General features: G+C 46.9%; 1 protein-coding gene across 12 annotated transcripts in view; it reads left to right on the top strand.

Moving 5' to 3' along the window:
* Nucleotides 1-20,020, top strand: part of UACA (uveal autoantigen with coiled-coil domains and ankyrin repeats) — a 52,149-nt gene that overhangs the window by 29,185 nt on the left and 2,944 nt on the right. For 3 of the 12 annotated variants that reach the window (XM_083411807.1, XM_083411809.1, XM_083411813.1), the window contains exons 3-18: nucleotides 1,113-1,201; nucleotides 2,062-2,126; nucleotides 3,342-3,399; nucleotides 4,117-4,187; nucleotides 4,285-4,391; nucleotides 5,452-5,633; nucleotides 7,116-7,156; nucleotides 7,887-7,976; nucleotides 9,679-9,786; nucleotides 10,012-10,044; nucleotides 10,677-10,775; nucleotides 11,762-11,798; nucleotides 12,573-12,625; nucleotides 14,569-17,292; nucleotides 18,531-18,683; nucleotides 19,640-19,705. In XM_083411807.1, the coding sequence (XP_083267933.1) occupies nucleotides 1,113-1,201; nucleotides 2,062-2,126; nucleotides 3,342-3,399; nucleotides 4,117-4,187; nucleotides 4,285-4,391; nucleotides 5,452-5,633; nucleotides 7,116-7,156; nucleotides 7,887-7,976; nucleotides 9,679-9,786; nucleotides 10,012-10,044; nucleotides 10,677-10,775; nucleotides 11,762-11,798; nucleotides 12,573-12,625; nucleotides 14,569-17,292; nucleotides 18,531-18,683; nucleotides 19,640-19,705 (3,976 nt within the window). Of the gene's footprint in view, nucleotides 1-1,112; nucleotides 1,202-2,061; nucleotides 2,127-3,341; nucleotides 3,400-4,116; nucleotides 4,188-4,284; nucleotides 4,392-5,451; nucleotides 5,634-7,115; nucleotides 7,157-7,886; nucleotides 7,977-9,678; nucleotides 9,787-10,011; nucleotides 10,045-10,676; nucleotides 10,776-11,761; nucleotides 11,799-12,572; nucleotides 12,626-14,565; nucleotides 17,293-18,530; nucleotides 18,684-19,639; nucleotides 19,706-20,020 lie in introns of all 12 variants that reach the window. The other 9 variants (XM_083411810.1, XM_083411814.1, XM_083411805.1 and 6 more) reach the window with 3 other exon arrangements.

Below are 20,020 nucleotides of genomic sequence, written 5' to 3'. Positions count from 1 at the left end.
TTAGAAATCACCCAGTTATAAATACAAACATTTTAAAACAACAACAGTACATACATAAAACCAATTCAAATCCCAGATACAAACTGGGGTAAAGATTTTAGAAGGCTTGTTCTAAAAGATTGTTCTCCTGTTGGAAGATTTGAACTGCAGTCCTTTACTTTCTTAACCCAGAAGTAAATCCCATTAAATCCCAAAAAGTCCTAATTCAGACTAGACGTGTGTAGGATTGCACTGCACATTGAGACCAAGACATCCAGAAACCCCTTGGATGAGTCTCCTTCTGGTGCTGCCAGATCCAGAGCTGTTCAGGATTTTATGGCCCCGACACGTTATTGGCCCTCGGGACATAGCAGGAGACGCTTCGTTTGGTTTTCTCTATGAGGCAGGAGGAGGATGAGGAGGTCTGGTTGTGGTGTGTGTGTGTGTTTAAAGAAGGCTTTTGCCATGGTAAGGCCATATCCTGTTAAGGTTTAAATTTCTGTCGGCCTCCTCTTGCTTCTCTGTAAGGGTGGTGTCCTATTAAATTGGTTCACCCCCAGAAGCTAATAGATCCCGAGGGCTCTAAGAGACCTTTCAGCTCACATTTACTTATCCCATTTATATTTATAGTTGTGTTTTAATGTTGTAACCTCCCTGGGATCATAGGATGAAGGGTGGAAAATAGATAGATAGATAGATAGATAGATAGATAGATAGATAGATAGATAGCGGTGGTGGTGATGGTGATGATGATGATGATGATAATGATAATGATAATAATTTATTACATTTGCATCTCACCTTTCCTCCAGTGAGGTGAAGGTGGTGTACATAATTCTCTTCTTCCACATTTTATCCTGTGAGGCAGGTTAGGCTAAGAGTAAATTCAGTGCAAGAGTCTTTGGCTCACCCTGGGGCTTGAACCCCACAACCCTGAGATTAAGAGTCTCATGCTCTCCAGACTGAGCTATCTCCCAGCAGCCTATTTGTTGCATTTCTTTTTATTCTCTGCTGCAGGTGCTTTTCTGCGCTGCTTTTGTATTTTTATAGCGTTGGATTGCACTTCAACATTTTAATTGTAACCTTGTATATGTAAACATTACACAGACATTTTCCTGTTTTGCTTTGTTTAGGTTCCATGTTGTAGCTGCCAAAGGGAATCTTGATTGTCTGAATGCCATTCTTGTACACGGGGTTGACATTGTAGCTACTGATGCAGCAGGTATGAGTCCTTGTTTAAAATAAGAGGGTTGTCTCTCTGATAAGATCTTTCTAAAGAGAGATTGTAGAAGATGTTGGGCAAATGTTTTCATGTATTGCTCAAACTTGCTGAGTGAATATGGAAAGGGGTTGTTGTGAACTAGCTTCTTAGATGTGTATCAATGTCCCTGTTGGGTTCCCAGCCACCTTTTTGCCGATTACATCCCTGGGGTTGTCGTGAGGGTTTGCTGTTGGCAGCCATGGGGAAGTTGAGACATCATGGAAGGGTCTAAGCTGGGTCACTCTTCAAGGTAGATTCACTTAAAATACTCCATTGTCTTTCCATCCCTTATGAATTGATGTATAAAGTACAGTAATTACATCATGGTCAGTATTTTAACTCAAGCTATGTGCAGCATGCGGGACGCGGGTGGCGCTATGGGTTAAACCATAGAGCCTAGGGCTTGCCAATCAGAAGGTTGGCGGTTCGAATCCCCGCAACGGGGTGAGCTCCCGTCGCTCGGTCCCTGCTCCTGCCAACATAGCAGTTTGAAAGCATGTCAAAGTGCAAGTAGATAAATAGGTACCGTTCTGGCGGGAAGGTAAACAGCGTTTCTGTGCGCTGCTCTGGTTCGCCAGAAGCAGCTTAGTCATGCTGGCCACATGACCCGGAAGCTGTACGTCGGCCAATAAAGCGAGATGAGCGCCGCAACCCCAGAGTCGGTCACGACTGGACCTAATGGTCAGGGGTCCCTTTACCTTTTTATGTTCAGCACATAACCCATCTCTGTGTGTATGGGTCTGTGGTAGACACTGAATGAAAGCTCTGCCATGTCCTTCATGATTCCATTCTGCATTTCCTTGTCACTTTGACCTCCCTAGGAAGGAACGGTCTGCACCTCGCTGCGAAATATGGACATGCACTCTGTCTGCAAAAATTGTTGCAGGTACTGTATGTTTGAGAAATTGTTTAAGTGTTGCATGTAAAAGGCAGGGTAGGCGGTGAGGGGAAACCATGACAGCAAAGCTTTTTTCCTTTCTCTGTGTGTGTCGTCCCTTGAAATATTCCCATCACGTTATAGCTGCCCCTGTGTGGACACCTTTACCCAAATGTTGGTGCAGGAATGGCCAAAAATCTAATAAGGTTTTGATCACCCTGAACCTTGTTATTTTCAAATTGGGATGTTGAAGAAATCTGAAGAAACAAGCAGAAAACTGAGAGTCTTTGTGCTAGGATAGATATAAGCAGGTAATTCCTCTGTGTGTATGAAGCTTTCTGTTTCATAAAGATTTATGGGGAAGGATCCATAGCTCACAGCATACAGAAGCTCCCATGTTCATCACCTGACATCTCCTGGGAAAAGGCTGCTGTCTGAAACTCTGGAGAACCTCTCCCAGTCAGCGTAGGCTAGGCTCCCAAAGCCAGATGTTCTTACATTGTCTCTCCCATCAGCTCCAGCCTGTTAATAGGAATGATGGGAATCTTAAGCATCAGAAGGGCAGCTAGTTGGAGAAAGCTGGTGTAGGCAATACTGCGCTGGGTGGATCAAGGTCTGACTCTATATAAGGAAGCTTCCTTTGTTATGCCTCCCAGATTATTAGGTTAGGTATGATATCTACAGTACAGCACAGCCACTATATGTTCTGACTCCTTTCTTTTAATTATCTCTGGCCTCCTTCAGTAGATGGGATGTTTTATTTTAAAAATATGAATGCATTTTAGATTCCCCCCATTTTCTTTTATGCTGGTTTTAATGCATGTGTGATTTACTTATTGTTGTAAGTCCCTTTGAGTTATTTTGGTTTTTTAAAAAACCCTAATAAATTAATAATAATAATAATAGATCTGCAAAGTTGAACAGCACATTTAACATTCTGGAGCTGAATCTTATTTAAATGTTTCTTGAAATATTTTCATCATGAGAGTGCTGCCACTATTAGGAACCCTTAACCATAAATGTTAGAATAAATAAATTACAGGTCTATTCCATATTCTTGGGACAGTGATTTGTTTTAGCTGTTTTTAAAGCTGAATTTTAAATGGTTGTAACCTGCTCTGTGGCCTGCTGGTGAAGGGCAGGTAATAAATTTAACAGCAACAACGATAATAATAATTAATAGTAATAACAGTATTGATGAAATGTCTTTGGCTGTTCCCATAGTACAACTGCCCTACAGAAAATGTGGATCTTCAGGGTCGCACTGCTCTTCATGATGCAGGTAAGGGAGTTTCCTTCCTTTGGAGCAATTTCTCCTAACGCCTTGAGAAGGACCGTGTTTGGCAAGGCATATGAATAGCTGCTCAATTTCCACATGTGGCTGGGACAGCCTCTCCCAATTTGTTGTCTCGATGTTTTAGACTATGACTCCCACCAGCTCCAGCATCATATGACGCACATCTGGACGCCCCGCAGATTGGGAAGGGCTGGCTGCAAACTTCTTATTTCAATATTTGTTTATTAAAGTTGTATACTGCCCTTTGTCCAAAGATCATAGCGTTGTTCCCAACATAAAAATTCAAAATGAGAACACAAAATGCACGATAAAAACAATCCTATTACCCCCTCCAGTGATCGATGTTCCTCTTCCAGACCACCAGTTAGGAGAAGCTTTTAGGGAGAGACTAGGTTCTCTTCCACACTATCTCTGTGCCTCAGGCAACTGATAAAGGTGTAGTTGGGTTAGGTGAGCCACTAACAACACACAGGCTTTTCTTGCAGGGCTGGAGTTCAGGTGCAATGAGTAAAGCATGGAAGATAGTGGCATATTGGCCCTTTTTAATTGCTGTTCCCTGGTTGGACATTTGTCATTAGAACGGTTGTGGCTTCTAGATCTTAAAGGCGCAGCCTTTCACAGAAATCTGACAATATATAAATAGCCCACCGGTAGCGAAGTGACCCATTTACTAATGATGTGATGTCCTTCTGTCTCCCAAAGCGATGTCAGATTGTTCATCCAGCATCCAGTTACTGTGTGACCATGGAGCCTTGGTGAATGCCAGAGATGCAGTAAGTATCATGCAGGCCCCTTTCAGGGTTCTTCCCCAGGATTGGTCAAGTTCATTTTACCCCTCCTTTGTAATGTTTTCCTGCCCCTTCTCTCTAGGATGGGAGGACGCCTCTGGTGCTGGCCACTCAGATGTGCCGTCCAGCCATATGCCAACTTCTGCTCGACAGGGGCGCTGATGTCAATGCAAGAGACAAACAGAACCGGTAATGCATCCATTTAGCCCCCCGTGGGTGATGTGTCTGTATGCTTTCCAAAGAACACTCTTTGGGGATTCAAACAATGAAGCTGTTGGACACAAGCTTGGGGTGTGTTGATCCGAAGTGGTGGAATTTCTTCAAAGATAGCAATATTCTGACTGCTTCATTTATTTATTTACTAATACAGCATCATCAGTTTGACAATTGACAGATAACCTGGCCTGGTTCAGATGTCACCGCAAACCATGGTTTATTATTATGTACATGAGCCTGGATGAATCTTGGACTTCTGTGCTCTTCCCGCATCCCTCTGTGGCCAAGGGGGAAGAGGTTTAAAGGTTCCATTCCTGGTTGGAACAAACCATAGTTTATCGTTGTGGTTCAGTGTAGAAAATGGTGGTTTGTTCAAACTACAGCTGCTTAAACAAGGATACCTCTGTCAACAAGCCACTGGTAAATAAATAGCAGATAGCATTTCAGATAAAAAAGCATCTCAAGTCTCAAACGTGTTGTGAAAAAGAAGAAAAGAAAAATCTGATTGTGATCATTTGTGGGATGATCTACTGTAGGAGTATTAGACCAATGGAATGTGAGAGAGTTTTTGAGTTGATGGAAATTTTTCAGGTGCATTTTTCATTTTGTACTACTATTTATTACATGCATATACCACCTTTTCTTCTAAGGAGCTCAAGGTGGTGTACATGGTTCTCCACCTGCCCATTTAATTCTCACAACAACCCTGTGAGATTGGTTAGGCTAAGAGATGGTTTCTGGCCCAAGGCCACCCAGTGAGCTTTGTGGCTGAGTGGGGATTCAAACTCTGGTCTCCAACCATTATGCCACACTGACTACACATTACCACATGCCTGGTTTGTTGTGTGAACTGTTTTATTGCGCCTGTTTGCATATTGGGAGCCCCTTTGCCCGCAGTTTTGCAGAGTTGGGGATATTAATGCAAGCGGATGAAAAGAAAAAGCATAGTGATTGTTCCACAGAGCCCACCATTGCATGTGCCATCTCCACAAGACTCCTCATGTTCCCATGTGGCTTCTTCTTCCATCCTCAGGACATCTCTGATGTTAGGCTGTGAATATGGCTGCAAGGATGCTGTGGAAGTTTTGCTCAAAAATGGTGCGGACGTCACTTTGGTGGATGCCCTTGGCCATGACTGCTCTTACTATGCAAGGATTGGTGATAGCGTTGAAATCTTGGCTCTGATAAAGGCTGCCATGGAGGAATCAAACAAAGGTATGTTACCTATCCTTGGAGTTGAGCGGGTGGTTAAAAAGAAATGAGGAATATTTACCTCCTTGCATGTCTGGTTCCAGTTTGAGGCATGAGAAGTTGCTGTTAAGCCAGGAGTGGACAGCTTTTGAGTTTTTATTTGTGATAGGCTGGAGACTGGCCTTTGGGACCTCTCTTTGTGACAGTCTGCACTCGATTGCTACCCATTGTTGGGGATCGTACTGTGACACCATGTGGTAGCTATGTTGAAATATCTGAAAGCCTGTCACATGGAGGTTGGGGCAAACTTGTTTTTTGCTGCTCTGAAGGATAGGGCCTGAACCAATGGATTGAAATTACAAGAAAGCAGATTCTGGCCAAACATTAGGAAGAACTTTCTGACGAGATCGGGCGTGTTCAGGGTAGTATGGCCGTAGACTTTATGGCCGGGTAGTATGGACGTAGACAAGTTTACGGCATGTAATGCCCTAAGAGAAAATATAATGAAAATGATTTACAGATGGTACATGACACCAGTCAAGCTAGCAAAAATCTACTATATGCCCGATAATAAATGTTGGAAGTGTAAAGAATCTGAAGGTACTTTTTTCCACCTTTGGTGGACATGCCCAAGGATTAAGTCCTTCTGGGAGATGATATATAATGAATTGAAAAAGGTGTTTAAATACACATTTAGAAAGAAGCCTTTCTCCTGGGTATGGTCAACCAACAGGTTCAGGCAAAGGACAGGACATTTTTTATGTACGCTACAACAGCAGCAAGAGTACTCATCGCACAGTATTGGAAGACGCAAGAATTACCCACGCTGGAAGAATGGCAGATGAAGGTTATCGACTACATGGAACAAGCAGAAATGACTGGCAGAATCAGAGACCAGGGAGAAGAGACGGTGGAGAAAGATTGGAGGAAGTTTAAAGAATATCTACAGAAACATCATAAGATAAAGAATGTTTGAGGACATCAGGCTGAATTTAAAAGAAATATTGGCATAAAAACTTAATGATTAAGAAAGAATAATGTTCTAGACATATGGAAATGCAATTATGTTAAGATACCAAGATTAATTAGAGCTAAAGATATGACAGAGGGGAAGAATTTACTGTCAGAATATAAGATCTAGAATACAGAGTGAGAAGGACTGGGGAAGTCGCAGACCCAGGTTAATGATAAATAATGCAAAGACACAAAGATTGCTTTTAATTTTTTCTTTTACTTTGTTTTGTACACTGTATTTTGTATTGTTTGTAAGTGTTGTGTTTTCTTTTTTTTTCTTTTTTGTATCTGTATTTGTTTGTATTTGTTTGTATTGTCTGTTTATTGATGGTTAAAATAAAAAATATTATTTTAAAAAAAAAAGGAAGAACTTTCTGATAGTAAGAGCTGTTTGACAGTGGAACGGACTCCCTTGGAAAGAGTGTTGCATTTTGTCTAATCTTCTGCTTGGAATGTCTAAACAGAAAACAAATTATTCTTTTTTTTTTTTAGCAAGTTATGAAGTCATGAAGAAAGGACAGCCTCATCTCAAGGTGAGGATTCTGCATATTTTCATATGTGTTGTTGCGAGTTCATAACCAAGATAGGTCCTGCCTACTTAATATTTATTCAGGGGGAGTTTCTGCTTTCTAGGAAAAGTCTTGCCTTATTGACCTCTCATCCATCCCTAATGATGCTAGTTATAATAATATGATTTCACTGGTTAGTTGCTTGTTACCGGAAGGTCTCCAAGTGATTTAATCACAATTAAAGGATAAATATGAATATATTACACCATGAAAACAGCACAAACCAATCCCTATAGCCACCAGAGAAAGCTTTGGCATCACACAAGTAGCAAAACAACTTCTTCTTAGTCCATTAAAAGCCTGGTAAAGAAGATAAGTCTTTACTTGGTGCTGAAAAGATGTCAACGAAGGTGGCAGGCAGACCTTGCTGAGGAGAGCATTCCACAGATGGGGAGCCACAACTGAAAAGGCCCCCTCCTTTGTCATCACCCTCTGAGTCTCCTTCAGAGGCAGGACCTGGAGAAGGGCCTCAGGAAAAGATGTAAGCGTCTGGGTATGTTTGTCAGCCTCCTCAAAATGAGCAAGGCCTGCCATCTTCGCCACCTTCTGGGCTGCTGTTTGCCTCCAAGACTCGATAGCTTTCTGAGATTAATGTGACTGATGGATCTCTTACACTTCTGCTGCTTTTGCTAGCACAGTTCATACGCGTCTCTTACTTCCTCTGACAATTCCGTGTTTCAATGCTGCACAACAGGTGACCAACATGCTGCCAAAATGGAGTCAACCAAATGCCTTAGAGGACATGAGCTTCAAGACGCATCAGAAGGAACACCGGAATGTACAGGTGAAGGGAGAGGTTTGTGCTTTGTGTGGGATGCTCTCAAGCGAGCAGGTTTTAGAAAACGCTGAAAGAAGTGTGGGATTCCAGCTTTTCAGGTTCTTTTCAAAGTTGCACAGGTGTGGCACAAAAGTTAAATGGGTGATAGGAACAAGTAAATGTAAATGAGCTGTGCTGGGATCCTCATGGGTGTCCCATTCAGAGCAGACTCATTGAAATCTATGGCCCTGGCTAGCTTAGGTCCATTTCAGTGGGTCTACTCTGAGCAAAACGTGGCTGTTTAGCTTCTTGTTTGCATAGTACAAATGCTCTCTTGGAGAAAATTAAGTGAGAATGTGAGATCTGGATGAGGACCCATTTTGGTGCTGTCTTGTTTCTCCTTCTCCTCCTACCCTTCTCATGTTGTTTGTAGCTTTAACTGGGTGGTGCTAGTCTAGCCTTCCCCAACCTGGTTCCCTCAATCTGTTTTGGACTACAACTCCCATCAGCCTGAGCCAGCACAGCCAGGGATGATGGGAATTAGTCCAAAATATATAGAGGGCATTGGGTTCGGGAAGGCTGCGCTATGAAATATGAAGACATGCTTGGCATGGTCCATTACTGGTTACCATGATAGCTTTCCCCCTTTTTTTGTTTGGGTGTAAGAAATGCTGCCTGTTTTTGAGCTAAGCAGATCTGTCTGTGGTGTGTGGGCTGAACAGTTCAGTGTCTGGCATATCCAAGTCAGAGGAAAAACACTTTAAGCATCTCTAAGAGCTGGTTTTTCAGCTGTTGACAGGCTGGAGATAAGCAGCGGTTTGAAGTGCTGATGGCCTCTTAAGTATGTGGATAAGGAAAGAGGGCTGTTACTGGCCACCTGCCATATTTAGGAAGGGTGCCCACTAGTGGTTGTTGTTAGGATTTACTTTGATTTGTCACATCCAGGGGTGGACAAATCCGTCAGTAGCAGTTTGTCTTGTTAAGTTTGCATCATTTTCCAAATTAGTTTATTAATTTTTTAAAAGTCTGCATGAGAGTTCATGTGTGTTTCTCTTAATATACAGATCTTTGCAAGCAATTCACCTTAATATAAAGCATATTTGTAAGTTGTTTTCCCTAATATGCACTTTTCCGTATGCACTGATCGACCGGAGACTTTTCTTTCTTTAAAAAAATTATACACCACTTGATTGTAAAAAAAAACCAAAACTTAAAAGTGGTTTGTAAAAAAGCTAAATCAATAAAATTATCAGTAAGAAGCATTAAGAAAAATTTTAGACTTTCAGAAAGTTCAAATAACAATAGACTAAAAACAGACAAACACCTGGCCTTGTGTATAAATGCTTTCAACAGGCACCGGAAAGATTACAGTGAAGGCACACAGCTGATGTCAATAGGCAGGGAGGTCCAACGTGTAGGTGCTGCCACACTTAAAGATGGAGTTTTTAAAAATGCAGAATGGGTGGCACCTGTAACATTGCCGGTTCTGCAGATCAAAGTGGTTGAGTGAGTTTATATGGGGTAAGGTGATCTTGCAAGTAAGCTTGTGTCACAGAATGCAGAGAAGTGTATATTTCGGAGGATAGCTGTGTTTTTGGTTAGGGAGTATGTGAATTTGGGAGGTGTGCATTAAAATTGGAATTGCTCCATTTCCCTAATTTTATCCATCAGTTGCTTTAATGCTGCAGGAGATAACTGATCTCAGTTTTAAAATGTCCCCTGTTTTAAGGAATTAGAAAGAGAGAATGAAGACTTGAAAGGCAGGCTAAGGGAGATCCAGCAGGAGCACCGGATTCTATTGGACAGAATCAATGGTCTGCAGCTGCAGCTGAACGAGGTAATGGAACACAGTTTGCAATGACAGCAGCTCAGAGGGCCCTTCCGGGGTGATCTGGTGCATTTATGGGCTGGTGTGTTCATGGGTTTATGGTGCATTTGTTTGCCTTTATCCCCATTTTACAGACTGGGATACTGAATGAGGTTGGCCAGGTTTCCTGCTGACAATGTTATATAACAATATAAATCAAGATACAATTCCAATGGCTGTTTCTGTTCTTTGCAGGAGCAAATGGTTGCAGATGATCTCGAAAGCGAGGTAAAGAAAAAAATCTATCTTTTTCCCCACCCTATACTTATTTGTTGAGAAATCTGAAGCTGAGGGGAAAAATTCTTCCACCTCTCTTAAACAACAACTGAACATTTGATTTGAAATGAAAAAGGAAGGAAGGGAACTTTGCTTTTGGGGTCAGTTCTGGTAACGTGTTTGTCATCCACTGTACCCACCGCAAGATCTGCTCACACCGCTCCCTAAAGCCAGGGCAAGAGTCATGGGGGCTAACCTTCCTTGCAGGCTGAATCCAGAAAGGAGGATGTGCTTGTGTGCATGGATCAGATCTACAGGGGAAGGGCTGCAGCTCAGGGGTAGAGCATCTGTCTTGGATGCAGAACATCCCAGGTTCACCTCTGACAGCATTTCCAGGTAGCGTCAAGAGAGACTCCTGCTTGAAATCCAGGAGAGCAGCTGCTGTCGGTCAGTGTAGGCAGCACTGAGCTAGATGGACCAATGGTTTTCCTATGTTACTCTATATAAAACAGCTTCCTATTTTTCTGTAAGCTACGGTAGGCTGGAAAGTGTCATGTTTCTGTCCTGCAGGATTTCCATATTCATATTTCTTAGTGCTTAAACATTACCAGTATGTTCCATGTTGATTTGTTGCTCACTTTCAGAAAGATGAGCTCAGGAGGCTGCTGACAGCAAAGGAGAAGCAGCAGGAAGAAAGTTCACGGATGCTTGAAGCTCTGAAGTCAAAGCTGAGATTCTATGAGGTACGTCGCCCTTTGGTGGGGAAGCCAGTTTCCGTTTCAAGCAGCCCTCCACTAAGTTAGCAGGAACTGGGAGTTGTGCTATTGGGTGACAAGGCTATAGCTACAGGGCTCAGTTCACTCTTGCACAGACCCTTCTGGAAGGTGTGCAGAGGAGGGCGACCAAGATGACTGAGGATTTGGAAACCAAGCCTTATGAGGAACGGTTGAAGGAGCTGGGTATGTTTAGCCTGGAGAAGAGAAGACAGAGAGGGGATATGTTGCCTATCTTCAAATATCTGGAGGTCTGTCATGTGGAAGATAGAGCAAGATTGTTTTTTAAGGAGAAGTTGGGTGGCCATGAGTCATGCATGCTTTAGTTGAAATTTCTGCATTACAGGGGGTTGGACTAGATGACCCTCAGGATCCCTTCCAACTCTACAATTCTGTTATTCTGTGAAGGTATTAAGTATCATATGCATTTCAGGAAAGTTCTCTGTGGATTAAAGGTAAAGGGACCCCTGACCATTAGGTCCAGTCGTAGCTGACTCTGGGGTTGCGGCGCTCATCTCACTTTATTGGCCGAGGGAGCCGGCGTACAGCTTCCGGGTCATGTGGCCAGCATGACTAAGCCGCTTCTGGCGAACCAGAGCAGCGCACGGAAACACCATTTACCTTCCCACCGGAGCAGTACCTATTTATCTACTTGCACTTTGACGTGCTTTCGAACTGCTAGGTGGGCAGGAGCTGGGACCGAGCAACAAGAGCTCACCCCGTCGCGGGGATTCGAACCGCCGACCTTCTGATCAGCAAGCCCTAGGCTCTGTGGTTTAACCCACAGCGCCACCCGCGTCCCACTATCTGTGGATTAAGACTATGAAAAAAAATTCCCCCCCATAGTCTCTGTGTATTAAGACTATGAAAAAAATAGTTTCATTCTGAAAGCCTGAACCCTTGTGAACGGTTAATCTGTATCTCTCTGAACCAAAGTCTGTGTGTTTTGATTTCAGGGTGACCACGGGGGATCTGGAAACAGTTTTGGTAACAGTGAGTATTACCGTTCCTTGATACCTTGTTTAGAAAGGGAATCGAGCGCTAACATTGTGGAGTTTTGTGCCCTTCTATCTGCAGTTGTGGCAGTCAAGTGAAAGTGGGTAATTTGGGGACATACGGAAGCAGCAGGGCTATAAAGTTTGCTGACCATATCTGTTAATGTTGTAAGCTGCCCTGTGTGTAAATTACCTTGGGACATATGTCCCATTCATAAATTTAATAATAATGATAATATAGAGCAGGAACTGAGAACCTCAGACCTAGGGATCGAATGTGGCTGTCCAGGCCTCTCTGCCTCGCCCACAGTGCTCTCCTTAGGCCACACCTTTTTGACCCAAGCCACACCCCTCCCTGGCACTTCTCTGCCTCCTCCTCAAGTGCTTTTGTCTGGCTGGGAGGTGACCTTGGGCTGAAAGAGATCCCCCACCTTGCCTTAGATCTTGTGCTTTCAGGACCAGAGAAGTATTTATAGTATTGAATGGCCCCAATCAGCCTGCTGCTCTGTGATCCTCCAGCCTCTGTGATTCTCTTGCCTCTCCATTCCCTTTCTATAGATGCTGCCCTGAGGCCTGGTTCCCTTGACCCTCAGCAGTGGGGGTGTCCCTGCTTTCTATGACATCCCAGCTGCTCAGCTCCCGGCTACAGGGCCTTGCAGGAAGCAGCTGTCTGTTTAACTTTTAATAATGCAGGTTCCACCTTCTAAACATATAGCAGATTTGTACTTTGTCAGGTTAGATTGAACAAGCTCTTTATTTTGTCTTTCTGTAGGGAAAGAAGATGTTTTGCTGAAGCAGGGTTCTACATATTCTGCAGAACCACAGGTACTCCAATTTGTTAGCTCGTTTGTGCATTTGGGAATGCCATGTGGGCATCTGCAGTGTGGCTACTTTTCCTATGATGTTGAGCATGTTAAAATGCCATTGGTGCACCTGGTCACTGGGCCGTCTCTTGGGGCTCCACAATGCCGTCATGGTGTCCAGTTGCTCTGTGTCCCGTCTCCTGTGGGAGCCTTGCTGTGTACTGCACAGAAATGGAAGGTGTGGGCCAGCAACTGTCCTCTGGCAGAGCCAGCGAAATGAGCAACAGGCTCATCCATTACTTGGATGTCACACTTATTTGGCTGGGAATCAGCGGAAAGCAGGAGGCTTGTTGCAATTGCCCCATTAGCAAGATAAATTGAGCTTCTGCCCTCAGCTTAGTAACTCGGTTACTGTGATCCGTGACAGATCCATTACACAGTCAAAATGTGTTAATGGAGCAGAGGAGGCCCTTAAGGATCTTCCTGGATGAGCCTATTGTCTGTCTGCTCCGTATCCCTAACGGTCAACTGGCAGTGACCCCCCCAGTCTCTCTGCTCACTTACCTGAGATCTACTTACCTTTCAACTGGAGATGTTGGGGAATGGGCCTGGGGCTTTTCGTACACAAGACACATGTTGTGGTAACGTAGCCCTCCACCTGCCCTCTGCACTCGGCCACACTACCTGGTCTCAGCTCTCCGGCCAGACAGGATCCCTGAGGGGCTCAGGCAAGCGGGGGCCACTTCTTTACAAGACAGGACAAAATATGCTGGTAGCTGCCACCACCCCTTTAACCCGGGGAACTACAAGTCACAGCCTCAAGGGGAAAGGCTGCACCTCAAGTTAGTACTAATTTCCCCGCACCCTGCAGTTGGTATCTGCAGGCAGAATTACACATGGTAGGCGTAACCAAGCGGAAGGCAAGGATTAGCCGATTCCCAGAAAGGCACACAACTAAAACAGTTTCTTTGCTTAAAAATTTATTTTAAAAAAGAAGAACATAAGAACACATGCAAACTTGCAGGCACATCACTTGAAGGTTACAGAAGCCAAAATAAGAACATTGTAAAGTATAACTAACTCGCTACTTACATCACACTACTGGTAGGTTAGGATAGGAAAAGTCTTTAAGTCCGTGGATGAAAAGAACAGCAATTCTCCAACACAATAGGATTCTGATTGTCGGCTAATTAGATGTAGCTTCCAGCCGGGCTCAATGCGGATTTGCAAAGCGCACTTGACCATTCATTTCTCAGGACTCTTATCCCCAATACACACGTGGGAACGGAACCCCAAGACCAATCATAACTTTAGATTATTTTCAAATTCACCAATGACTGACTCGCTGATTAATCCATCTAACACTTGGCAGCTGGAGCAATTAAGAACCCAGAGCCAGATCAAGGGGTGTCCTCCCTTCCTTGATGGTATGCAGTTGTAAGCACTTAGGGAGATAACATCAGTGAGAAAATGGGAATAGCATAGGACCCAGGTGTTAGGTCCTTCAGTAAATCAGTTCATTCCTCTCCCCCATAAACTGCTCATCCTGGAGCCTGTTAGTCTCAGGTTAAAGCAACAGGATTCCTTTCCCAGGGTCCTTGTGGCTTGTTGGCTTCCCACAAGGCTTCACTCCCTACTGAACCAAGGAATGGCTTTCAGAAATATACTAACTTACTACACATGTACTCTGCCATTGAGCTGTAGGGAAGTTCTAATGCCGTACATCCGTGTTTCCCAAACGTGGGTTTCCAGCTGTTTTTGGACTACAACTCCCATCATCCCTAGCTCGCAACACCAGTGGCCATGAATGATGGGAATTGTAGTCCAAAAACAGCTGGAGACCAATGTTTGGGAAATGCTGTCCTACATAAAAGCTAGTTAAAGAGGTGTGTGTTTGTGTGTGTGTTTGTTGGTAGAAGCCCCTCTCTGGAGTCTTAAGAAGTCCGTCTCCTTGTTTTCTAGCAGGCCCCTGCCTCAGCGCCAGCTGCCCTCCAGAGTAGATCCATGGTGAGGCCCCTGGAGCTCCTGAGCCCAAGCCTGTCTCCTGCTGCCTCCGAGGCGGAAGCTCTGAAACGGGAGCTGGGCAACCTGAGGAGCTGCTATGATGCGGCCCGAGGGGAGGTGAGCAGGCTGCAGCTGGAGCTCTCCCACAAGGCGGCAGAGTGCAAAGCGCTGGCAGCGGAGTGTGAGAGAACAAAGCAGGAGTCGGACCAGCAGATCAAGCAGCTGGAAGACGCCTTGAAGGACGTGCAGAAGAGGATGTTTGACTCGGAAGGGAAAGTGAAGCAGATGCAGACGCACTTCCTGGCCCTGAAGGACCACCTGACAAGCGAGGCGGCGGCCACCGGCAGCAAGGCGGTGGAGGAGCTGAAGGAGCAGCTGAAGGACACCAAGGCCAAGTACGAGGGGGCCTCGGCTGAGGTGGGCAAGCTGAGGAACCAGCTGAAGCAGAACGAGCTGTTGGTGGAGGAGTTCCGCAGGGATGAAGCCAGGCTGGTGGACGACAACAAGAAGCTGCAGAGGGAGCTGAGCATGTTGAAGGTGGAGCACGAGAAGCGGGAGAGGAGGGCCTGCGAGGCAGAGGGTCAGCTGAAGGAGGCGGCGGCCAAGCTGGCGGAGAAGCTCGAGAAAGTGAAGAGCTCGCTCTCCGGCGAAGTGGAGGAGAAGGCGCGCAGGTTGGCAGAGGCGGAGGCGGAGCGGCAGAAGCTGCGCACAGAGGCTCAGGGGCTGAGGGCGGAGCTGGAGGGCCAGAGAGGCCAGTTTGCCCAGTATGTGAGGCCGGAGGAGCACAAGCAGTTGAAGGTCAGGTATGAGCAGAAGGCCAGGGAGCTGGAGCGAGTGCAGGCGGAGCTGAAGCACCAGAGCCAGGCCTGGCAGGCGGAGGCGGAAAAGGCCAAGGCAGGCCACAGCCTGCTGAAGCAGCAAGTGGAGGCCCTCCGGAGCGAGATGAAGAGCCAGTACGTGCCTTTGAAGATCAGCGAGGAGGTGAAGCGGGCGAGCGACGTCACGGTGGGGGAGCTGAACAAGAAGCTGGCGGAGAGCAGAGAGAAGTGTCAGAAGCACAGCGCAGAGGCGGAGAAGCTGCTGGCGGAAAACCTCCGCTTGAAGGAGACGGTTGGCCAGCTCCAGGCGGCTTACATCCCCCGGGAGAAGCACGAGAAGGAGATGAGAGCCTTGAAGCTAACCACGGCCGGCCTGGAGCGGCAAGTCGCCGAGCTCAGCCAAAAGTACAGGGAGCAGCAAGACAAGGCATCCGAGTTTGCGTCCAAAAATGCTACTCTTCAAGAGACCATGGAAGAGCAGTACGTGCCGGTGGCTACTCACGAGGAGGTCAAGGCAGTGCTGAACAGCACTCTTGAAAGGACGGGCCAAGAGCTGCTGGAGCTGAAGGACAAAATGGAAAGTGTCAAGCAAGAGTTTGTGAGGGTGAGCGATGAGAACGGGATGCTGAAGAGGAAGCTGCGAACGCTGCAAAGCCAAGTGCAAGGAGGCGAATACATAAACACACGGGAGCATGAAGCAAAAGTCGCCGCCCTCCAGAAAAACATTCAGGAGCTGCAGGAGAACGGTTCTGAAATGCAGGCAAAATACCAGGCGAAGCAAGAGGAGGTGGCCCAGTTGCATGCTGAGATCAAGGCCCAGAAGAAGGAGCTGGACATGATCCAGGAATGCATCAAGTCCAAATATGCCCCCCTTGCCAGTTTCGAAGAGAAGGAGCGCTGCTTCGAGGAGACGGCGAAAGAACTGAGGAGCCAGCTGCAGAAGGAGAGGGAGCAGCGCCGAGAGAGAGAGGAGGAAGGCAAGAAATGCAGCCAGGAGAACGAGAAGCTGAAGGCCAGGCTCCTGAGCGTCCAGAACGACTTGCAGCAGAACTATGTCCTGGCGGAGAAGTCACACGAAATGGAGCGGATGTTTGCCAGCAAGATGGACGGCCTCAACAAGCAGTTGTGCGAGCTGCAGCAGAAGTTTGCCGAGATCCAGTGCGAGAAGGAGCGGCTTCAGGAGGAGAGCGCCCGGCAACGCTCCGAGGCCCGCGAGGCAGAGAGCCGCCTCCACGCCCAATATGTCCCACTGGAGCAGGTGGAAGCCCTGGAGAGGCAGCTCGGCCGCACCATCGAAGAGCTGAAAGGGGAGCTGAGCAGCAAGGAGGCCAGCTGCCAGCAGGAGGTGCAGAAATCCCAGGAGCTGCAGCGGGAGATGACCGATCTCAAGGCCGCCTCTGTGCCCCTAGCCGAGCACCTCCGCATCAAGGAGGGCTTGGAGAGGGAAGCATCCGCCGCGAAATCCGCCTTAAGAGAGAAGGAGGGAGAGAGCCAGGAGAGGGCAGAGAAGGTTGCCAAGCTGCAGTCTGAAATCCAGAGCGCCAAAGAAGCCCTGTGGGAGCTGGAGAGCCGAGAGGTGGTTGGGATGGCAGAGCACAAGATGGTGAAGAGCAAGCTGGAAGGGCAAGTGGGCAGCATGGCCGAGAAGCTGGCTGAGCTCAGCCGGAAGCTGGAGGCAGCCCAGCAAGCCAGGATGGAGGAGGCGCCCACCAAGGACAAGAAGGAGCCCCTGCAGTCCAGGAACTTCAGCATTGAGCAGGAGATCAAGGACCAGAAGGAGAGGTGCGACAAGTCCCTGAGCACCATTGCGGAGCTGCAAAAAAGGATCCAGGAGTCCGCAAAGCAAGTGGAAGCCAAAGACAACAAGGTGAGTTGGGCAAGGGGGCGGACTCAGTAGGCTAAAGGCCGGCTGGCAGCATATAAGGCACAAAGCAGAGGATAATGAATGCAGAGGGATCCTTGGTGGGAGAGGCAGTGCTTGGACTAGCTTCTGACCTTAGCTGGGGGAGCAGGTAGGCCTGGAAGAACTGCTGCACTGCAGCCTTTGCCAGACTAGGCCTTCTGGGTATTTTGGACTGCAACTCCCATCAGCCCCAGGCATGTATGGCCATGATGGGTGTTGGAGTCCAAAACATAATAAGGCTCCAGGCTAGTGAAGGTGGTCCTGTAGTAGACGCAGACAACCTCCGAATCCTGCCCAAATCAACTTGGAAGCCAAATGCAGGCTGATTGGTTGAAGTGGGGGTGGGCTGCACCCTTTAAGCCACATTGGAAATGGATTCAGACATGATTTCCTTGCATGAGAGGCAGACCTGCAGAGCTGGTTCATCTGACGAGGTGCTGCCTGTGGCTTTCAGCTCATTGGGAATTCAAAACAGGCTTCTTTCCTGATGGTTAGTTCAAAAGCCCATGTTTCAAATTACCCATATTTTAATTATTTTTGCCATCTTGCATTTATCGTATTGTGCACCAGCCTGTGTTCTGTGGGAAGGAAGGGCAGATTAATAATAATAACAGACGTAGTGAAGTTCTGAACTGCTTCATGCACAGCCACCTTCTTGCCACTCCATCTCAGACAAAACAATGTGTGTGCTGTGCTTTGACAACCCTGGTTTCCCTCCTTAATAGATCTTTGCAGTGTGCATCCATGCACAGCTCCTGGCCCTGAGACAGTCCTTGTTTCCTTGCAAACTGGTGACTTGAATTTTGGGGACTTCAGGGTATCATAGCACATTGTTGTTGTCCCCCCCCCCCCCAAGCCCCTAGCAAAGGGCCAGGGTTTTGGTGACCTTCCTGTTGCTTGCTTGGCTCTGCTCCAGGAAGGGCAGAATACAGGTTGGAAGCAAGCAGCTTTCAACTTCTTTTTTTGCTTTGATCACACAAGTGTAAGTCTGGGGTGGGAAACATCTGTGGCTCTCCAGGTGCTGCTGGACTCCATCTCCCATCAGCCCCTGCATCCAGCACAGCCAGTGGTCAGGGATGTTGGGAGTTGTAGTCATCGAAATATTTGTCAGGCCACAAGCTCCCCATCCCTGTAGTAGATGTTGCTGAGGAACCGCAGAGGAAAGGCTTACAGTTTGAACTTTGGCAATGTCTCTCTTGAAGATAACTGAGCTACTTAATGATGTGGAGCGGCTAAAACAGGCCCTTAACGGTCTCTCTCAGCTTACGTACAACAGCGGCCTCCCCACAAAGCGGCAGAGCCAGCAGGTCGAAGTGCTCCAGGCGCAGGTGAAAACCCTTCAGCAGCAGCTGGCCGTAAGTAGTGAACTGCAGCCATCAGGTGGTAGCTGAAACTTGTCTCATTGATCAGGGTTCTGGTGCTTGGGGGTGAGGGGAGGACAGCAGGACTGGGTGTGGTGACCATCCTTGAGCTGTGGTCTTGCGTGATGCTGGCAAACAGTTTAAGGTCCAATAACCTTTGTTTCCAGTTTTTTAAAAAATGTTTTCTGTTCTTTGCAGTTGCAAAGCTAAGCTGGAAAGTGTGTGGGCAATTTTATTTATTATGCATTTACTTAGAATCTTTGTTCCTGACTCTTCAGCCTTACATAAAGTCAAAGCGAGACAGTCCCTACCTGCAGGCTTACTGTCTAAAAAATAAATGACACACAAGGGGAAAGGAACATGGAGGAAAGAGGAAAATAAAAACCCTGAACTCCAGCATCAGTTTCTGAACAGTTGTTCCTATAATGGCTAGCTGGCACAGTTCAGGGGCAGGAGGTGCTTGATGGAGCTGGGCAATCAGCAAAGCTCTCCCATGGCAGCAGTCTGAGGCAATGGCTGCCCCCAGATGACAGTTGAGGGGAGAGGAGGCCTGATAGAGCAGAACAGATGGCATGAGCTCTGCTTTCCAGCTCAATGCCTGGCATGGCGTCTTAGGAAATGAAGGGATTTTTGTTGGCCTTAGAAGTAGGGTGCCAGCATCCCTGTAATGCTGTGCCTCTCTCCAAGACTAGGAAATATGGGAAACTCCCTGATGGAGTCAGACCATCAGCCCACCTAGCCCAGTATTGTCTACACTGACTGGCAGCAGTGGCTCTCCAGGGTTTCAGGCAGGCAGTCTCTCCCACCCTTACCTGGAGATGCCGTTGCGATTGAGCTGGGGACCTTCTGCCTGCCGTAAACCACAGCCCTTCCCCAAGGGGGCTAGCGAAGCAGACTAAACTTTGAGAATGTAACTCTGGAGAATGACCAGGTGTGCTCTTTTATCCTAGGATGCTGAGAGGCAGCACCAGGAGGTCATCTCAATATATCGGACGCACCTTCTCAGTGCTGTTCAGGTACGTGTTCTGGTTTTGCTGCTGCCTGCTGTGTTGGGCGGTGATCTTTTCGCACCCTTTTTGACTGATGCCTGCTGAGCCTGCCTTAGATAAATCTTCAAGGGAGGCAGCATGGAGGGTTGTGGGGCATGTTCCACAGCTTGCCTGTGTTGTTTGTTCCACCACAGTTTCTCTTATTCAGTAGGAACAGCTTACTGGGGTTGGAGGGACATCTCTCGCTACCCACTGCTTCCTTCTATGATCAGCCAGAGCCAGTGAATAGTTTAGGCCAGTGGTTCCCAAAGCTTTCGGGGCAAGCTCCTCCTTGGTTTCATA

Source organism: Podarcis tiliguerta (assembly GCF_965153285.1).
Source record: "Podarcis tiliguerta genome assembly, chromosome: 14".
NCBI lineage: Eukaryota > Metazoa > Chordata > Lepidosauria > Squamata > Lacertidae > Podarcis > Podarcis tiliguerta.
The sequence above is the reverse complement of the archived record's forward strand: the minus strand, read 5'-3'. Positions and strand labels throughout refer to the sequence as shown.